Below are 17,391 nucleotides of genomic sequence, written 5' to 3' on the forward strand. Positions count from 1 at the left end.
ATATCGGAAGAACGACAAAGATTTATGGAACACCGCCGAAATATACTAAAAGGTTTTTTTTTAAAACATAGTGGGCCAAATGTAATAGGGTGAGAGTTTCAGAAAGTGAGAGATTTTGGGAGAGTTTTCCCCTGTTTTTTAAAGCAGCAATCAATTACATGGCAAAATCAACCTGGTTTTGCAGTGTAATTGATTGCTGCTTTAAAAAACAGGGGAAAACTCTCCCAAAATCTCTCACTTTCTGAAACTCTCACCCTATTACATTTGGGCCAGTGTGTCTAGACACTATAAATTGCACCATAATTCAGACCCAAAATGTCTATCTATAGTGGGTTTAGAATATATCACTTATACATCTCGGGGAGGTGATAGATTCATGTGTAAAAGAGAAATATATTGGACCTTAAAATTCAATTCATTATATCCAGACGGATTAAATGAAACGGTCGAGTTGAATGCAGCATTATACTGAAAGGTAATGATTATAAAATAACGTATAAAAATAGATAACTATATAAAAAAGTTACTCCTGATCCTCACTTCATTATGGTTGTCTGATGCGCAATTTAATATTGATATCATAGTTATATCTGTTTTGTCTATTATTATTATCTTTGATGCAAAATCGATTGCTATGTATTTTGTCTTTTTACACATATATATATATATATATATATATATATATATATATATATATATATATATGGAAAGGGTCCGCACTCAAGGTTAATTGTTGTCCCAGGGGGTGCTCCAACAGATGAATAAACATCAAAAGGTATAGAGGTAGATGAAATGGGCACTCACCAAGGTCTTAATTCAGCAAAGAAATTTTATTGTAGAGACAAGAATACATCCGACGTGACGTGACGTTTCGATCTGGTATAGATCGTCATCAGTAATATGAACAACAGAAGTAACTGGTATCATGTCCAAACAGGCAACCTGGTATCCATCCACAGAGGAGATCCGTATCTCCTCTGTGGATGGATACCAGGTTGCCTGTGTGGACATGATATCAGTTACTTCTGTTGTTCATATTCCTGCTGACGATCTATACCAGATCGAAACGACTATCTCCTCCTAAAGTGCACTTTAGATGGATTAAAATTCTGTGATACAAGAAAGACCAGTGAGTGTCCTCATCTTTGTGGCTGTACTGGTGAACTGGACTTGTCTGGGACTCCTGAGCTGACACCCTGGCTGTTTATCATGTGCTGGAGGAGAGTGTGATCCTTACCCCTGTATATATATATATATTTTTTTTCCTCTTTTATACTTGTTTCTGTATATATTTTTTTAATATAATAACTGACTAACTAATTGGATAATCAACCAATTCAATTTAATTAAATCCACCAAAACTACATATGCGCTATGCTATTCGATCAATGTGATATGTATATATGTTCTTTTATGGTATATCAAATTCCTAAAGCCCCGGCTTAGGGGCGTTTATAAATGTATAAAAGGATCTTTTGTCCTGTACATGTCCTCATTTAAGAGGACGAAGCGGGTTGGTTTGGGTCTGCTGCCATGGAGACCCATCTACTGAGCGTTGTCATGACAGCGCTTGCATGTTTGTTCTGGAGTCGCCAGGTATCAGGCCGCGTTGCACAGGCACGCAGCGCCTGACGTATTTCCGGGAGGGCGTGAGAGCGGGGGGAGCCTCCGATGATGCGAGGCACGTTCGGGTCGCGTAATATCACGTGACCGCTCCCCGCCACTACCGCTGATACCGGCAATCGGCGGAAGGTGGGGGTGTCAGTCAGGGTAAGCCTATACACCCAACCTGCGTGCTCATGCACCAATGTTAAGAAATCATAGATTCATTGTTCTTAGGTCTAAAACAAGTCTGCAAAAATAGTGCCCTACTTCCGGGTCATGTGACCCTAGCACACCGTAGTAAAATTAAAATTATATCTATTGTGTTTATTGTAAGCAAAATAAATTTATTTATCTAAATATTGCCTCCTATAAAAATACAAATAGCGGAATTAGTATTTTCTACACGGTTCTCTTTTAAGTTAATTTTAAGTTATTTTTGTTGTACTGGTCTGTCCACATGTGAATCAATTGAGTTAATCAGCAGCTCAGGTATAAAATCCAAGACTGGCTGCACCATTACCACACTTGCTCCTGAGGAAGCCGGAGGTGTATATTCCAGGGAAACGCGTTGAGCTTACTACAAATTGCTGACTGCATCCAAAAAAAGTGACCAAGTTCATTATCCCTTCTGACGTCCCTTTGAAGATCTGGATACAAATTGTTTTTGGGTTACAGCACTATCCCTAAATATCCAAGAGAAAGGAAGATCGTCTTATGGGAGCCTTGAGCCTTTGAAATGATAAGGCACTACAGAACTACCGCTGTCACAGACATCTGGCCACAAAATCCACCAGACAAATTGGATGGTAATATAACATTACTTATGTCAGCCTCAAACATTTCCCTACTAAGGGATTAACTACATGAGATTATACTCCAAAGGTGATATAACCTGAACTGATTCACCAGTACTAGATCGCTTATTTGATTTTATTTATTTTTTATTTTTCTTGATAAATGTATGTATGTATTTTATGTTAATTTTTATTAAATAATTATTTTTAGTGAACCGTGTAATCCATTATTGAAACAGCAAGCGCTGGCACACACCCCTTTTGTTCTATTTAAATATTTAGGGTCTTGACAAACCCTGTGCCAGCAGCTATTGATTGGGCAACACACATCACCTGTTTTGTCCTCATAGCTTAATGACTCTAACACTTCTATTAGCTTGGTTGCCCTTCTATAGGAATTGTACTACAAATTCTAGATGAGGTCTAACCGGTGCCTTGTACATCAGCATAATTATTTAGGTGTCCCTAGCTTCTATGCTCCTTTTTATATAGGCTAGTATCTTGTTGGCTTTATTGGCTGCTACATGATACTGAGCACTGCACTCCTGTTTGTTGTCAATTTGGGCTCCTAGGTCCTTTTCCAAATCTGATGTACCCAATTCTACCGCATTTAGTTTGTAAGTAGCACACTGGTTACGTCTCCGCTGGTGCCATAACCTTATCAACATTGAACCTCACTTTCCATATTACAGCCCATCATCCTCTCATCCCTCTGTAGCGTGGAGACAACCTTGTCTTGTCTGTTTAAATCAAACTGCACAGTGACTGTGGAGAAGTTCAGATAAGAGTTTGCCTGAACATCTTGAGTGGTTTTATATTTGCAGCCTCAGTCGCTTAGTTGTATTATTTGATAATTCACTGTTAAGGACTTGTACATGATTATCTCCAAGTATAAATCTCATATTTGTGCTGCACGGTTTTATTTAAGCTCTTCAGTATTGTACACTGATTTATAAGCAATATTTATGTTGTGTAATGTTATTTCCAAATATTCTAAATATGTATGGTCTGATTCAGGACTGGACAGTATGCTGATTATATGCACATAGAATAGAATCCCTTTATTCGTCTCACAATGGAGAAATTTCAGTGTTACAGCAAGGTTCAAGTACAGATAAGAGTAGTAGCATAATAATAAGAACACACATAATAAGATAAGATCCAAACAATATAACTCAAGAATCTAGGAACATGCAGGTCTTCTTCAGACCATGACAGTTGTACATTCTAATTGCAGCCGGAAGGAAAGATCTACGATATCTCTCCGTTGAGCATCTAGGGTGAAGCAACCTATCACTGAAAGTGCTACACAGATCTGTCAAAACGTTTTTGAGCGGGTGTGAAGCATTATCCAATAATGATGTCATCTTGTTGGGATGCAGTTACAATCCCGGCGGTCGGGATCCCGGCGTTCAGAATCCCGACCGCCGAAATGCCGACACTTTCTCCCTCCTGGGGTGTCCACGACACCCCTGGAGGGAGAATAAATCAGTGTGCCGAGTGTAGCGAGGCACCGGGCCCGCTGCGTGGCGAGTGCAGCGAGCCCGCAAGGGGGGGCGATCCATGTCCCCCCCTTGTCGGCATTTTGGCTGTCGGGATTCCGGCATCGGGATTCTGAACGCCGGGATCCCGATCGCCGGGATTCAATACTGAATCCATCTTGTTGATCATTCTCCTGTCACCCACAATCTCTACAGAATCCAAAGGCATTCCTAGGACAGAACTGGCCTTCCTTACCAGTCTGTTTAGTCTCTTACTGTCGGCTGTTGAAACACTGCTGCCCCAGCAGGCCACTCCGTAGAATATGGCCGATGCCACTACACAGTTGAAGAAGGTCTTCAGGAGCGCTCCCTGCACTCCAAAGGATCTCAGTCTCCTCAGCAGATAGTCTACTCTGCCCCTTCCTATACAGAGCAGCAGAATTATCAGACCAGTCCAGTTTATTGTTAAGGTGAAAACCCAGATACTTGTAAGTTCTTACGATCTCAATATCCATTCCCTGAATGCTCACAGGAGTTGGGGGGGTATGCTGACGTTTCCTGAAATCAACTACCAGCTCCCTAGTTTTCCTCGTGTTAAGTTGAAGATGGTTCCCCACACACCAGGTAGCAAAGTTCTGTACAAGTTCTCTGCACAGTTCAGTAATTATTTTCTACTGCGCATGCAAAAAAAGACCACTAAAAAGTAACCCAAACTGCGCATGTGCCGATCTAACTGTATGACTTACCTATTTTCATGGTCTCTTCTCCTGGCTAAGTCTGGAAGGGAGATGCTGCACACAGATTGGGGAAGCTTTCTTGCTTCTTCACTAGGTCCCACCCCTGTCACAGCAAAATGGGTCCTTGGGGAGGCGGTGGGGTAAACTTACATGTTTTTGTGTGAATTCTCCCCATCCTCTCTATACGGAGCCATGAATCCGAGGTATCATCTCCTCATCCTGCCCACATCACTAGGAAACGGGTGAGATATGGGAAAGTTGGCCACTCTTCTGTGGTTGCGGGTGATTGTCCAAAACATCAGGAGTATCCCACAATCTGCAGAATGTAGACAAGTACGCTATAGGATAGGCGTCGCAGTTTTGTATGGAATTGGCTTTATTTTTACACTAAAATTTACATTTCAGTTTGAGCATTCCCCACCCAAATCTAAATGTCTCTGCGCAGTATATCAGCCTGACCTTTAATGCAGCATGGTTTTGCCCAGTTTGTGCTTTTTGCTTTGCTTGCAACTCTGAATCATACCCTTAGATTTAATTGAAGCCTAGCCATTGCCTATCCTGTTACTGATGGAAAAATTTGAAAATTATAGTTTTCCAGAACAAATTTTATTTTAATTCTACTAGGTGTATTATCCAGATATATTACCTTGTATTAAGATGTTTAGTTTATTTTGGTTGTATTTTTTGATTTTCAGATGAGCTGTCTGCCATACTCAAGAAGTTGTCACTCGAGAAATACCAGCCTATTTTTGAGGAGCAAGAAGTATGTTGTTTAATATTCTGAACTGATGATTAAAAATTAGATTCAAAACATGAAAACATGCTATGTGTAATATACAGATGTAATAAACTTCCCCTCCGGACCAGCCAGATGCTGCTAACATTTGTCGTCTTTTCTGAAGAAATTGCATCATAGATAAATGCAATTATTATGTCTATAATAAACTTCTAGGATGCACCTGGAGACTGGCACTTGTATATCTGTCTCTGAATCTGCATACAAAATGCTTTAATGCAGTGGCCATAACTTAATTCCAAGTTCTGTTGCGGCTCATGTACAGACCCCGTCTGTACATGAGCATACCAAATTAGCACACATCAAGTTGCATCTAACACACATTTTCATCAAAAAGGCACCAGACTTTAGCAATGTCTGACAGGTTAGCTCACTCCCACCAGGCATCTCCCACTGCGTGGTGTATTGTGGATAGATGTATGAGGACACATCTGCATAAGAATATTCTGTGCCTTGAAGTTCTCATTATAGTCAATGATTTATTAGGGTCGAGATCGTACTATAATTATTAGAATTGCTATTATTTTCTCTAAAGAGTAAACAGGTGATGTAGCTCTGTACATTAAAGGGTACTGGTACAAAAACATAACATACAGTAACATAAAACAAAAGTTAAAGATGGTGTTGCCCAAATGAACCACCAATATTAAAGCGCCATTGCCAGTGGCATGCCATAAATGAGAAGAGACCATATTAAGGGGCAACATAATAGATGAGCTAGTTTTTTTCTTTTTAGAAAGACGGTACTTGTGTAGTTTCACGGCGCCAGCATGGTGCCATGCGTCTGAGTCCCCTTGCGGGGCTCACTTCGCTCGCCCACGCTGCGGGCACGGTGGCTCGCCACGCTATTTAAAATCAACTCCATGCCAACATGGATAGTGGGGGTATGAACTATCCATGTTGGCATGGAGTTAAGTTACTTTTTTTAACATAGTTCGTGGCGAGCGTAGAAGTTGGAAGTAGCACGGCACCATGCTGGCGCCGTGAAACTACACAAGTACCAGGAAGACTGTTACAGAAAAGTATAAATGTTACGTACAGTGCGTCATTACTGTATCTCCACGTCTCTCTCATCACTCCTCTGGTTTGGTAAAAGGTTGGTTCTTGTTCTGCATGGACACTCCCATAAACAACCACTAGCTTCACTGCGTGCTGGGTAAATGTCATACTCACGGCTAGGCACAGGTCACTTGTTTGCTATATGCACAGAAATTGAGGGGTCAACTATGGTCAAGAGAGTACTGAGATGACTAGTAAGTGAGGAAGAGAAATTTGATCAGCAATACGTTGAACTCTCTGGTCCAGCAGCTGAAGGAGTTGGTGGTATTCAATAGATCTTCAAAACAACTTTGTACTTGGGGTCCTCAGACACTCAAATATTTGTGGTTTAGCAGTTGCTCCTAGCAGAAAGATTGGAATTACTGGCACACAAGGTTAAACCTACTGGGGGAAATTTTCCTAGATGTGTTTTCTACTTCACATGTCATGTTGCTATGGGCATCCAGATCATGTCTTCTAGAGGTTGCTAAATAAATAAGAAGTAGATTCTGATTGGTTACCCATAGCAACGTCACATGTGAAGTAGAGTACACATCTTAGTAAATTTCCCCCACTAATCTTTGATTTTGGGGTTTTCTGTGATTTTCTGTCAATTTTGAGATTTAATAAAGCCAACTTTGGCAGGCAATCTAAAAAAAAAAGGAACTCAAATTAAGATATCAAACAGATTAATTTCAATATACAGTAACAGAACACCTAATTTACTAACCATTGGTAATAAGGGATGCTATTGTGATAGAAACAGTTCTATTGTTTTATTGTCTTTCAAGGTTGACATGGAGGCTTTTCTCACCCTAACTGATGGTGATTTGAAGGAGTTGGGAATAAAGACACATGGATCTAGGCAGCAGATTTTGGCAGCAATTTCTGAACTCAATGCAGGAAAGGTGGGTATTTGAAGACGCGTGGATATTGTCAAAATAAGTCAAACAGGATAATTTAGTTTTTTGTGCAATTTGCTTTTTGTTAGCGTGGTTAGCAACTTTAATGAACAGGTACTATCTGCACCAGACTATATTATATTTTCTTATTATTTCCATAGGGGATACAGGGATACACTCTGTAAAAACTGTAGGATAGCCTCCAAACTTTCAAGCGTTCCCTGAAAACTCACCTCTTCAGGCAAGCCTATCATATTTAAGTTCTACACGCATAACCATCTGAGGCACTTATGTATTATATAGCTTCCCTTCTGGACTTGTAACTTGTTGGGACTGCTATGCTATTACTGGTGCCTGTCCTTGTGTTTCCCCCCTATATCCCTATAGATTGTAAGCTGGCAGCAGGGCCCGCCTACCTCCAAGTCTGTCTGTTACCCAGTTTGTTTTATCACTGTCTACTATTGTAAAGCGCAACGGAATCTGCTGCGCTATATAAGAAACTGCAAATAAATAAATAAATAGAGCTGGAGTCTGGGTATCAAATAGTTAAGATCTCTTTCCAAGAAGTCTAGGTCCTCCAGCCACATACAGTTTTTAGTCTGGTGCCTGCAAAGAGCGGTCGCTTTTTTGATGGGCTGCTTTGTATTGGCTGTCTATTTATTAATTTCTATCTTTCACTTTTGTACTTTTTTCCTGCAAGGTGCCCTCACTGCAGCTCACTGAGGGAGGTAGATTGACTGCCTGCTTGCAGGGAGCCAAATAGTCATGGCCAGTGGGATCTTTGTTCATCATCACTAGAACATCGGGGCAGCTTTAGGTCCACAGCAGTGGTGGGCATTTATCTTTGGATACAGGCCAGATTGGTAGACAGGCTCTTCCTGTTAGCCACTCCCTTAGCCCTGGGCTCCACTCTTGTCTAGTTTTGACTGATTCAGAGATTTCCTTAAAACATGAAGCTAATGTCTCAGTAATTTCAGATGTTGAGTCTTCCTCTGTTCCAGTGTAATCACTATCAAATGGGGATGTAGAGGCACTAATTAAATCAGCTTTTGAATTAGGATTTCGAGCAGACCTCTTATTCAAAAGCCCTGTTATTTAAGTGTAAGAAGAGAGTGACTGTTGAATTCCCTTCTTCGGCACATCTCTCTTTCCTGCTGTGAGATTCTTTGTATCGATAAAGATACCTTTATGGGAATCAATTCCCCTCATTAAAGTGAGTTGGGTATGCTTTTCTCTGATGTGTGGATGGTGACCATGATGAATCCCTGGGTCAGAAGTGTAGTTTCCCAAGTCTACACCATAACCTTTTTAAAGCATCCTCTAGCAAGGTATCTTTCCAACTGACTTTCCAGCAGATCCAGGAAAAGTTCCCAAGGAGTCCATTCGTTCCCTTCTGGACTCCATGGCCATCATCCCAATTCCCCGTCTCAAAGAACTACAGTTTTCTATTCCAACCTCTTCCTGGTTCAGACACTGTACAGCTTGTGCACTTGTGCATCCCAAATTTAGCATGGAGTCTCTTTGCTCCATCATTCTGACCCTGGAACCAGGGGGTTTTCATGGCATTCTTATATTTACATATTTCTAGCAGTTATTTATTTTATTTATTTACAGTTTCTTATATAGCGCAGCAGATTCTGTTGCGCTTTACAATAGTAGACCGTGATAAAACAAACTGGGTAACAGACAGTTTTGGGGGTTAGATGTCCCTGCTGCAAGCTTACAATTATTCATCATTGAGTCATCAGGTTTGAAGGAGGATCACTTCCAGTTTTGGGCATTGCCATTTGGACTTTCCACGGCCCTGACAGGCTTGTAGGAATCCTGCCTTATGTGGATGACTTTCTCCTGGCCCACTCTGGGATCACATTCGTCTGATGGTGGTTCTTCTGCAGACTCGGGTTAACACTTTCTCAGGAAAGTACACTTATAGGCCTTACTGGATTCCAGTGTCTGGCAGGTATTCCTTGCCACAGACAAAATTCAGGCCTTACAGTCCAGAATTTGCACATTGTTAATTCACTGTCGGGTGTCCACCTACCCCTTTTATCTTAAGTTCTCTGGTGTACACTTTCTAACTCTAATCCTCTTCAATTGGAAACTCTAGCTATGTAGAAAAAGTCCTATCTGTGCCTCAAAATGCAAACAATGTTAGATTCAGGACTTAGGTACTGCTCAATGTCGACGCAAGTCTTCTGACTTGACAGTGGTCAGACATTTCAGGGTCAGTTGATGGCTCAGGAGACCTGACTACCCATCAGTATCCTGGAGCTCAGGGTGGTGTACAGAGCTCTTTCTCTAGTTCCTCCAGCACTATTCACTTAAGGTGCAGTCGGATAAAACGCGACAGGCATCTTCTACATAAAACACTAAGGTGGCACTAGCAGCATGAGGAGTATTATTTTTTAGTGGGCCAATCGTCATCTCCTTGCTCTTTTCACAGTCCACATTCCCAGTGCACATAATTAGTGAGTAGACTTACCAAACTGCCAGGAAGTACACTCCGAAGAGTGGGGCCTACACTCTGACATCTTTCAGGTCCTGCTTCTCTACTGGAGCCTGCAGTGGAGTGACCTAATCGGTGCCTGGCCAACACATGCCAAATGAGTGAAGACTATGAGGGTCCATGGGGGTCGGAGATCCCAGCGCAGCTACAAGAGGAAGGCAGTGAGTGGCGGCTATTGGTTGCGAAGCTTATACACAACACTCTTACATATAAACCCACTTTTTTACCCCTAGTTGTTTGGCACAATGGTGATTCCTATTGTGGACTGTCCTGCATTGCCACTGGATATGTTATGCTAGAAGGGAATCCGGGGTTTCTCCTCACTGAGTTGGAGGTACAGGTGAGGTGGAGCCTCTGGAAACATTGGAGCCTGTCTGCTGTTCCTGGGTGTCTCTGCAACAGCTTTGTTATTAACTTTTCTCCCAGACTGTCCTGGATATATTCATATAGCTTGCACTACCAGTCAACTTGCGCTATTCAATCGCATACCACAAAGGATTGTGGTTTCATAGTACACAAGGTTTATGAGTCTGAGTGCACCCCCCGAACTAGTCCTGCTCTCTCACAAATCTCCCGACACGGATGGGTTTTCTCCTATCTATTATAAAATGCTTAAGGCCGTATTAACCCCGACTTTGTTAGTTATTCAATAGGATTCTTAAAGATACACCAAACTTTCCTTCATTTGTGGATGCCAACACTTCCCTTATTCCTAAACCTAAAAGAGATCCTTTGTTGGCCGAATCATATCACCCAATCTCCCTCTTAAATTCGGATTTTAAGATATTGGGTAAAATTATGACTAACAGATTGCAACTAACTATGTCGTAATTGCTGACATCTCACCAATCAGGATTTGAGGCAGACATTCAGTTCGGGAATGGCAAAAGCAGGGGTAATAGCAGGATCTAAGGAAAACTATCCTGGGGTGATGATGTTAATTCTTGATACAAATAAAGCACTTGATACAGTGGCTTGGCCACACCTATTTTCAATTTTGGAGAGACAGGAGTTTGATACCAAATTTACAAATTTGATACGTTCTTTTTATACACAACTTTTGACCCTTTACAAATGCATAGGGTACATGACAGGGATGCCCCTCACCTCTTTATTATTTAACTTGTGTATTGATACCTTATTTAGAATCTTGCAAGATTGGCCAGCTTTTAGGGGTATATCGGTTGGTGTGTATAAGTTGAAACTCTCCGCATTCGCAGACTAGGTCCTGCTGTACATAGCCAACCAGAAATATCGCTCCCGTTAATATTGGATAAGCTTGAGGAATACGAGGAAATATCTAGTTATATGATAAACATGTCTAAATCTGAGGGTTTACTTTTACACCCATGCCTAACTATCCCTAGGTCGGGGAGTCAATTACCATTACTGTGGGCAAAGGGATCTTTTACTTATCTAGGTATCCGCTTACCCAAGAGGATTTTGTAACTATATACCCATCATTTTTCTAAAGCAGTGTTAGAGATTGCAAAGGAATTAGTGGGGTGGAGACCTCTTCAGCTGCCTTACATGGGAAAGCTAGTTTGATCAAAATGGCTACTTTCCCACGCCTTTTATATTTACTGCAAACACTGCCTCTGCTAATCAAAATCACTTTATTGGCCATGTATACTCTCGTATACTAGGCATTTTTTGTGGATACAGTGCAGCTTCAAGCATGGTACAAGAGGGATAACAGGACATACATACATTTGCATTAGTTGCGCATACAAAAGACAATTCACATGTTAGGATTTGCAAGGTTAGATAGAGCAGTTAGGTGTTTAGATTAGCAGTATGTTAGAGTACATTGTTCAATAGCTGAATAGCTATCGGGAAGAAGCTTTTTGTGGTTCTTGACGACTTGGCAGGAATGGACCTGAAGCGTCTATCTGATGGGAGAAAATCAAACAAGCTATGGCCAGGGTGGAGTTTGTCTGCCACGATCTTTCCAGCTCGCTTCTTGACCCTACTTAAGTATTGTTCCCAGAAAGATCTCCAATTATTGAATTCTTAATCTTTACAATTATTTTGGGGCTCCAAACGACCACACATCAGCCTCTTAAAACTACAACAACCTAAAACAGGTGTAGGAATACATTTTACACATGTACAATCCTAAATCGATGCAGCGATTCTCCTTTTTGTTTTTAAGAGACTTGCTACAAAGTAGGGAAATATATGCTAATACTTCAGTAGAAAGGACTGCAACTTAATTAGTTTTTTACACCTTCAAGATGCTGAGATTGCCGAGGACCTTATGGATAACCCCCTCTTGTGGGCCACAAAGAAACTAGCATATATTAAGACAAAATCTCAATGCTCATAAAACCTTCTTTGTACCCTTTTTGAACAATACGGAATTTCTACAAGGGCATGCTGCAAACCCTTTTATAATGTTAAGCTTTGTACACACGCTTCGATTTTTATTTTTTTTTCCCCTGTTTTCGATTCGATTTAGCAAAATCGAATCCACATCGAATGGTTTTTAAGACCCTTTCGATCTGCATTCGATTCGATGCACGCTCCTGTTTTCTCAAAATCAAAAAGAAAAATAGACTGCAGCCAAGGAAATATCAAATTCGATCCAGTAAATCGAATGTGTACAATGTACCTTTTATTTATTTATTTATTTATTTATTTACAGTTTCTTATATAGTGCACACATATTCCACAGCGCTTTACAGAGAATATTTGAACATTCACATCAGTCCCTGCCCCAGTGGAGCTTACAAGCTATGTTCCCTACCACATATACAAACACACACACAGACATTCTAGGGTTAATTTTTTGTTGGAAGCCAATTGACCTACCAGTATATTTTTGGATTGTGGGAGGAAACCAGAGTACCCGGAGTAAACCTACGCAAACACAGGGAGAATATACAATCTCCGCACAGTTAGGGCCATGGTGGGGATCGAACCCATGACCTCAGTGCTGATTGGCAGTAATTCTAACCATTACACCATCCGTGCTGTACCATGAATGTAAATCGAATTCGATATCTAATGCAAAAGTACAGAACTAATGCCAAATTGAATGGGAAGATCTAATGCCAGATCTAATAGAAAATTGAATCTAACATCGAATCTAAAGCAAAACGAAGTGTGTGTGTACATAGCTTTTGAAAGAGAAGGGATGCTTAGTATAAAATCATTAATGGATGAAGATTCCAGATCTCCAATACAATACTCTCTAGGGCTAGTGAGATATTACCTACATTCAGGAAATGCAATTTTGCTTATATGGAAGCAAAATATTATGTAAGTAGAGTCATTCGTTTTCTCGGAGGATGATTGGGACAAAACCCTGGACCACAGTAGCTTCTGCGTTCTGATCCACTAGCAAAATGTGCAATATCGATTCATTACTCCTCTTTAAGACCTCAATTGAAACACTAGGAAGTATGGCCCTTATTCAGATCTGATCGCAGTACAAATGTATTCTCACAATGGGCAAAACCATGTGGGGCAGATGTAACATGTATGGTTAGATTTGTGTGAGTTATTTTGTTTCTCTGCAGGGTAAAATACTGGCTGCATTATTTTTATACTGCAATTTAGATTTCAGTTTCAACACACCCCACCCAAATTTAACTCTCTGCACATGTTACATCTGCCCCATCTGCAGTGCACATGGTTTTGCCCATTTTGAGAACAAATTAGCACTGTGATCAGATCTGAATAAGGGCCTATGTACAGGAATGAGTGGTTGGATCCGGGTTGTCCCAATCCTGTAAAGACTTATCTAGGGCACTTATTCTATCGATTACTGCCGGCAGTTCAGTATCAGGAGATGTTCCTCAACATATTCCACAAAGCTTCTTTTTCACCCAATAGACAATTCCAAGTGGGTATGATCTCATCCGCCTCCTGCCTTCGCTGCCACTCTTCAGTAGCCGATTCATATTTCTGTTTCTGGAGCTGTCCCTTCATAAGAAGGGTCTGGCTACTAGTATTTGGTTAATTTTGTCCCTTTGAATGATAAGTGGGCATTGTTCCAGGGGGTCAGAGAGTGGCGTGCGGTTGTTCTAAATTGCTCTTGATTATTAGTGCGGTAGCACGTAAAACAATATTACAGACATGGATTAATATGTTTCAGTAATTGCAAAGTATTCACAGTTTGGCAGACAGGAAGCCTGCATTTCTGGGTGGAAATATGGCGTCCAAAACACTTAGGTGTGCCCAGATGTTTTTGGGAAGGGTTTCTGACATCAGCGATGACCACTTCCAGCCCATCTCAGTTGCATATTAGCGGAAGCCTCAGATCTACTCACATTTGCTCAGAAGGCAAAGTTTCTTTCCGGGAAGTGCGAATGGATCTCTAAATGCGCGGGGATTAGCAATGCATTAACGATTTTGCAAGGGACTTTTTATTTTTCTGTTGGGGTAGTGACTTTCTGCTCACAGTACATTGCGTGTTCTCTAATTAGCAATCAATGCTGAATTAGGCCCCTTGTCCCTCTGTGTGATGTTTATATGAACAGTTGTCCCTCTGTGTGATGTTTATATGAACAGTAGTTGGATAGTTCACCAATTTGAAAGTTCTGCTGTAAATCATATCATTCATTATTTCTTTGTTTAGGGTCGCGAGAGACAAATTCTACAAGAAACCATACACAACTTTCATTCTTCATTTGAGAGTAGTGCTAGTAATACTCAGCCTACAGGAGCGCATCAATGTAAGTACAGACTTATTACTACAGTAAGATTAAGTAAATAGTGTAGCTCAATGTTTAAATGAGCAGGGCCAGCATTATGGTGTAAAGCATGGGTCTTCAACCTGTGGCCCTCCAGATGTTGTGAAACTACATGTTCCAACATGCATTGCCACATTTTTTCCTATGAGAGCATGCCAAAACTGTCAGGGCATGCTGGGACATGTAGTTCTACAACATCTGGAGGGCCACAGGTTGAAGACATGTGGGTAAAGCAAGACAACTGGTTCAAATAGATCTAGGAAACATATGTATAAATATCAGTGTTAAAGCTGCACTACCACTTCGTTTTAGTGGCATACCTTTCTCCGTATTGGAGAGAATGTCACTTGTGATTGGTACAGTACAAGGTATTAACTCTGCAGGGTACCCAAACTTTTGCAGATGCCAATTTTGTTTTCTGTTATTTTAAAAGTGTAAATGATGGAAATAAAATCAACCTTTTTTTGACATGTAATAAGAATTTCTAATTGTAATTTGATGCCTTTTGGAGGTTTTTCCATCTTTCCTTGGCTTCTTTTTGCACATTGAAATTACTTTTTGCCTGGGGTGCCCAAACTTTAGATCCCCACTGTATATTATGCATGAGAGCGGTACAGTATGTATATTATGTATGAGAGTATTACAGTATGTGTATATTATATAAAGTATATAATGCATGAGTGCATATTATGTATATTGTATATTGTGTATAAGTGTGATTGTGTATATTATGCATGTGTGACAGTCTTTATAATAAAGACACCAGAAAATGCGGGGACCCACCCGGGAATAATGCTTAGGGATCATGCCGGGGCATTCACGGGTTGGCATCTTTCACACCCAAAAAAAGTCCCTGCGGTTTCTGGTGCGGGCAGGAGGCGAGATGACGGCGGAGGCGGGCAGGAGGTGGAGAGTACTCACCCCGGGTTGCTGGTCTTCGGTGCAGGCCAGGTATCCACACAGGCGGCGGACGGGGATGACAGGTCAGATGGCGGGCTCAGATGAAGCAGCTCACCGGCTGCAGTGAGGGCGTCGGAGAGCTGCGTCATCTACATACACCGCCTGTCCTGTCATCTGCACCCGCCACCTGTGTGGATCCCCGACCTGACAGCATGCACCGAGGACCGGCAACCCAGGTGAGTACCCCTTTCACACCGGCCAGGACCCCGGTTGAACTCTGGAACAACCCTGCTTCATAGCAGGGTTGAAATCCCGGGAACCTTACACCCCAGCGCTAGTCTGGGGTTTGTTCCCGGGCCCAACCTGGGAATTTAGGCTGGTGTGATACGGGTATTATAGGCAATCCCTTTAAACTGCAACGCTCATGAATTATACAGGTAGGCTTTAATTAAGACAGACAAAGAATGTTTGTAATTCATGAATGTCCCAGTTTTAAAGGGTAAAGGCGACCATCTACTCGTGCATTATGGCCACTTTTTTCATGATTCCGATGCATTGCTGAAAGAGGTCACTTGAAAAGGGACACATTGCATTTCATTTTCATGTGATTGCTTTATAAGGAGCGTTCCTATGCACCTCGTATTGCAGTCGCAGATCCTTTGGGCTTTCGTGAATATTTGTCGCAGTTCGTAGCCCTGGCTAGGATTACATATGATGCATTGTATGCAAAAGGACCGCATACATCAAACAGTCAGCTGCTGGGTGGGTTGGTGGAGTACCACTTGCAATACCTTGCCCTAGTGGATGGGGGCCTATAGTTTGGTAAGCATAGTATATTCTGTAGAAGAATGTGACAGTGTGTGGTCCTGACAAAGTTTAAACTAGGCAGAAAGTTAATCCTGTTCAAAATGCAGCTTCATGCCGGATATGGTGGAGCTAGGTACAGAATTCTGGCCATGTTAAAAGGACAGGCAGACAAGACACACACTTTCTCACTTATTATGTGCTCAGCAGTTTGTGGCCATTGGGCAGTGTATATATATGCGGCTATGGGTTGAGCTGTGTGTGTGTGTGAAATTGCTTGCAGTTGAAGGAGGGGGCCCAAACTGATATCTTGCTTATAAACCCAGAAGATCTACATACATCCAGCTCTGGAAGTACTGCAGTGGAAACATTAGTGGTAGGGAAGTTTAAACTAGATTTACCTTGTGTTATTACAGATATACTAAATTAGACGGTCTGTTATAAGAACATTGTGCAAAGCAGTGTTGTATGAAAGCTAACTGACTGCCTAAAGTTCCTGTTGAAGCAATAGTTAGTTGTCTGTTACAAATAAGGATTATTGGGCCAACCCTACTTAGATCAACTGTTAATAGGTCGATGGAGTCATAAGGTTGGCATGTCCAAAAGGTGGATATGAAGATAGGGACCCATAAAAAGGTTGACACTTTTAAACGCACGTGACACCAATTAGTGTACCCCTGCATTGGCCATGCTTTGGGCAAGGTGCCTCGCTACACTTGGCACATGTTACTATTCCCAATAGTAGTCCACATGAAGATTTTGAATATTTTTTTTTTTTAAATAAAGTTGACCTTTTGTAACAACCTTTAAACTGTTAGTGTTCCCGCTAGGCTGCCCGATTTTTAAAGGGCAGAATGCGCCCTGCCCCTCTAGCAGCGACCCGCTAAAACAGCCAGCTGCCTGCCCTTCGGAGTGCACCGGTGAAGCCCGACGCCGCCATAGATTGCGGTGCACGACTCTTTCCCGGCAGCTCGGGGACATAGTTACGGCCGGGCACGCCCCCTTCAGTGATGCGGCAGCCCGGTCCGCCCCTCCAGCGCCCTGCCCCGTTTGGTTCCTAGAAGGAACACTAAACTGTGTTGACCTAATGCATGTTGATTATATGGGGTCGACCTGTCTGTGAGAATA

The 17,391-nt window shown here is 41.7% G+C and overlaps 1 protein-coding gene across 5 annotated transcripts in view; it reads left to right on the forward strand.

Annotated features, from left to right (window-relative positions):
* The window catches only part of ANKS6 (ankyrin repeat and sterile alpha motif domain containing 6), a 242,328-nt gene that overhangs the window by 194,609 nt on the left and 30,328 nt on the right, over positions 1-17,391 (forward strand). For all 5 annotated transcript variants that reach the window (XR_014474970.1, XM_083188370.1, XM_083188372.1 and 2 more), the window contains 3 exons: positions 5,313-5,380; positions 7,243-7,359; positions 14,445-14,541. Coding sequence is in view for 4 of the 5 variants with exons in the window: in XM_083188370.1 (XP_083044496.1) it covers positions 5,313-5,380; positions 7,243-7,359; positions 14,445-14,541 (282 nt within the window). In the remaining variant the exon portion in view is untranslated. Of the gene's footprint in view, positions 1-5,312; positions 5,381-7,242; positions 7,360-14,444; positions 14,542-17,391 lie in introns of those variants that run through there.

This window comes from Crinia signifera, chromosome 5 (genome assembly GCF_055691185.1).
Source record: "Crinia signifera chromosome 5, ASM5569118v1, whole genome shotgun sequence".
Classification (NCBI taxonomy): domain Eukaryota; kingdom Metazoa; phylum Chordata; class Amphibia; order Anura; family Myobatrachidae; genus Crinia; species Crinia signifera.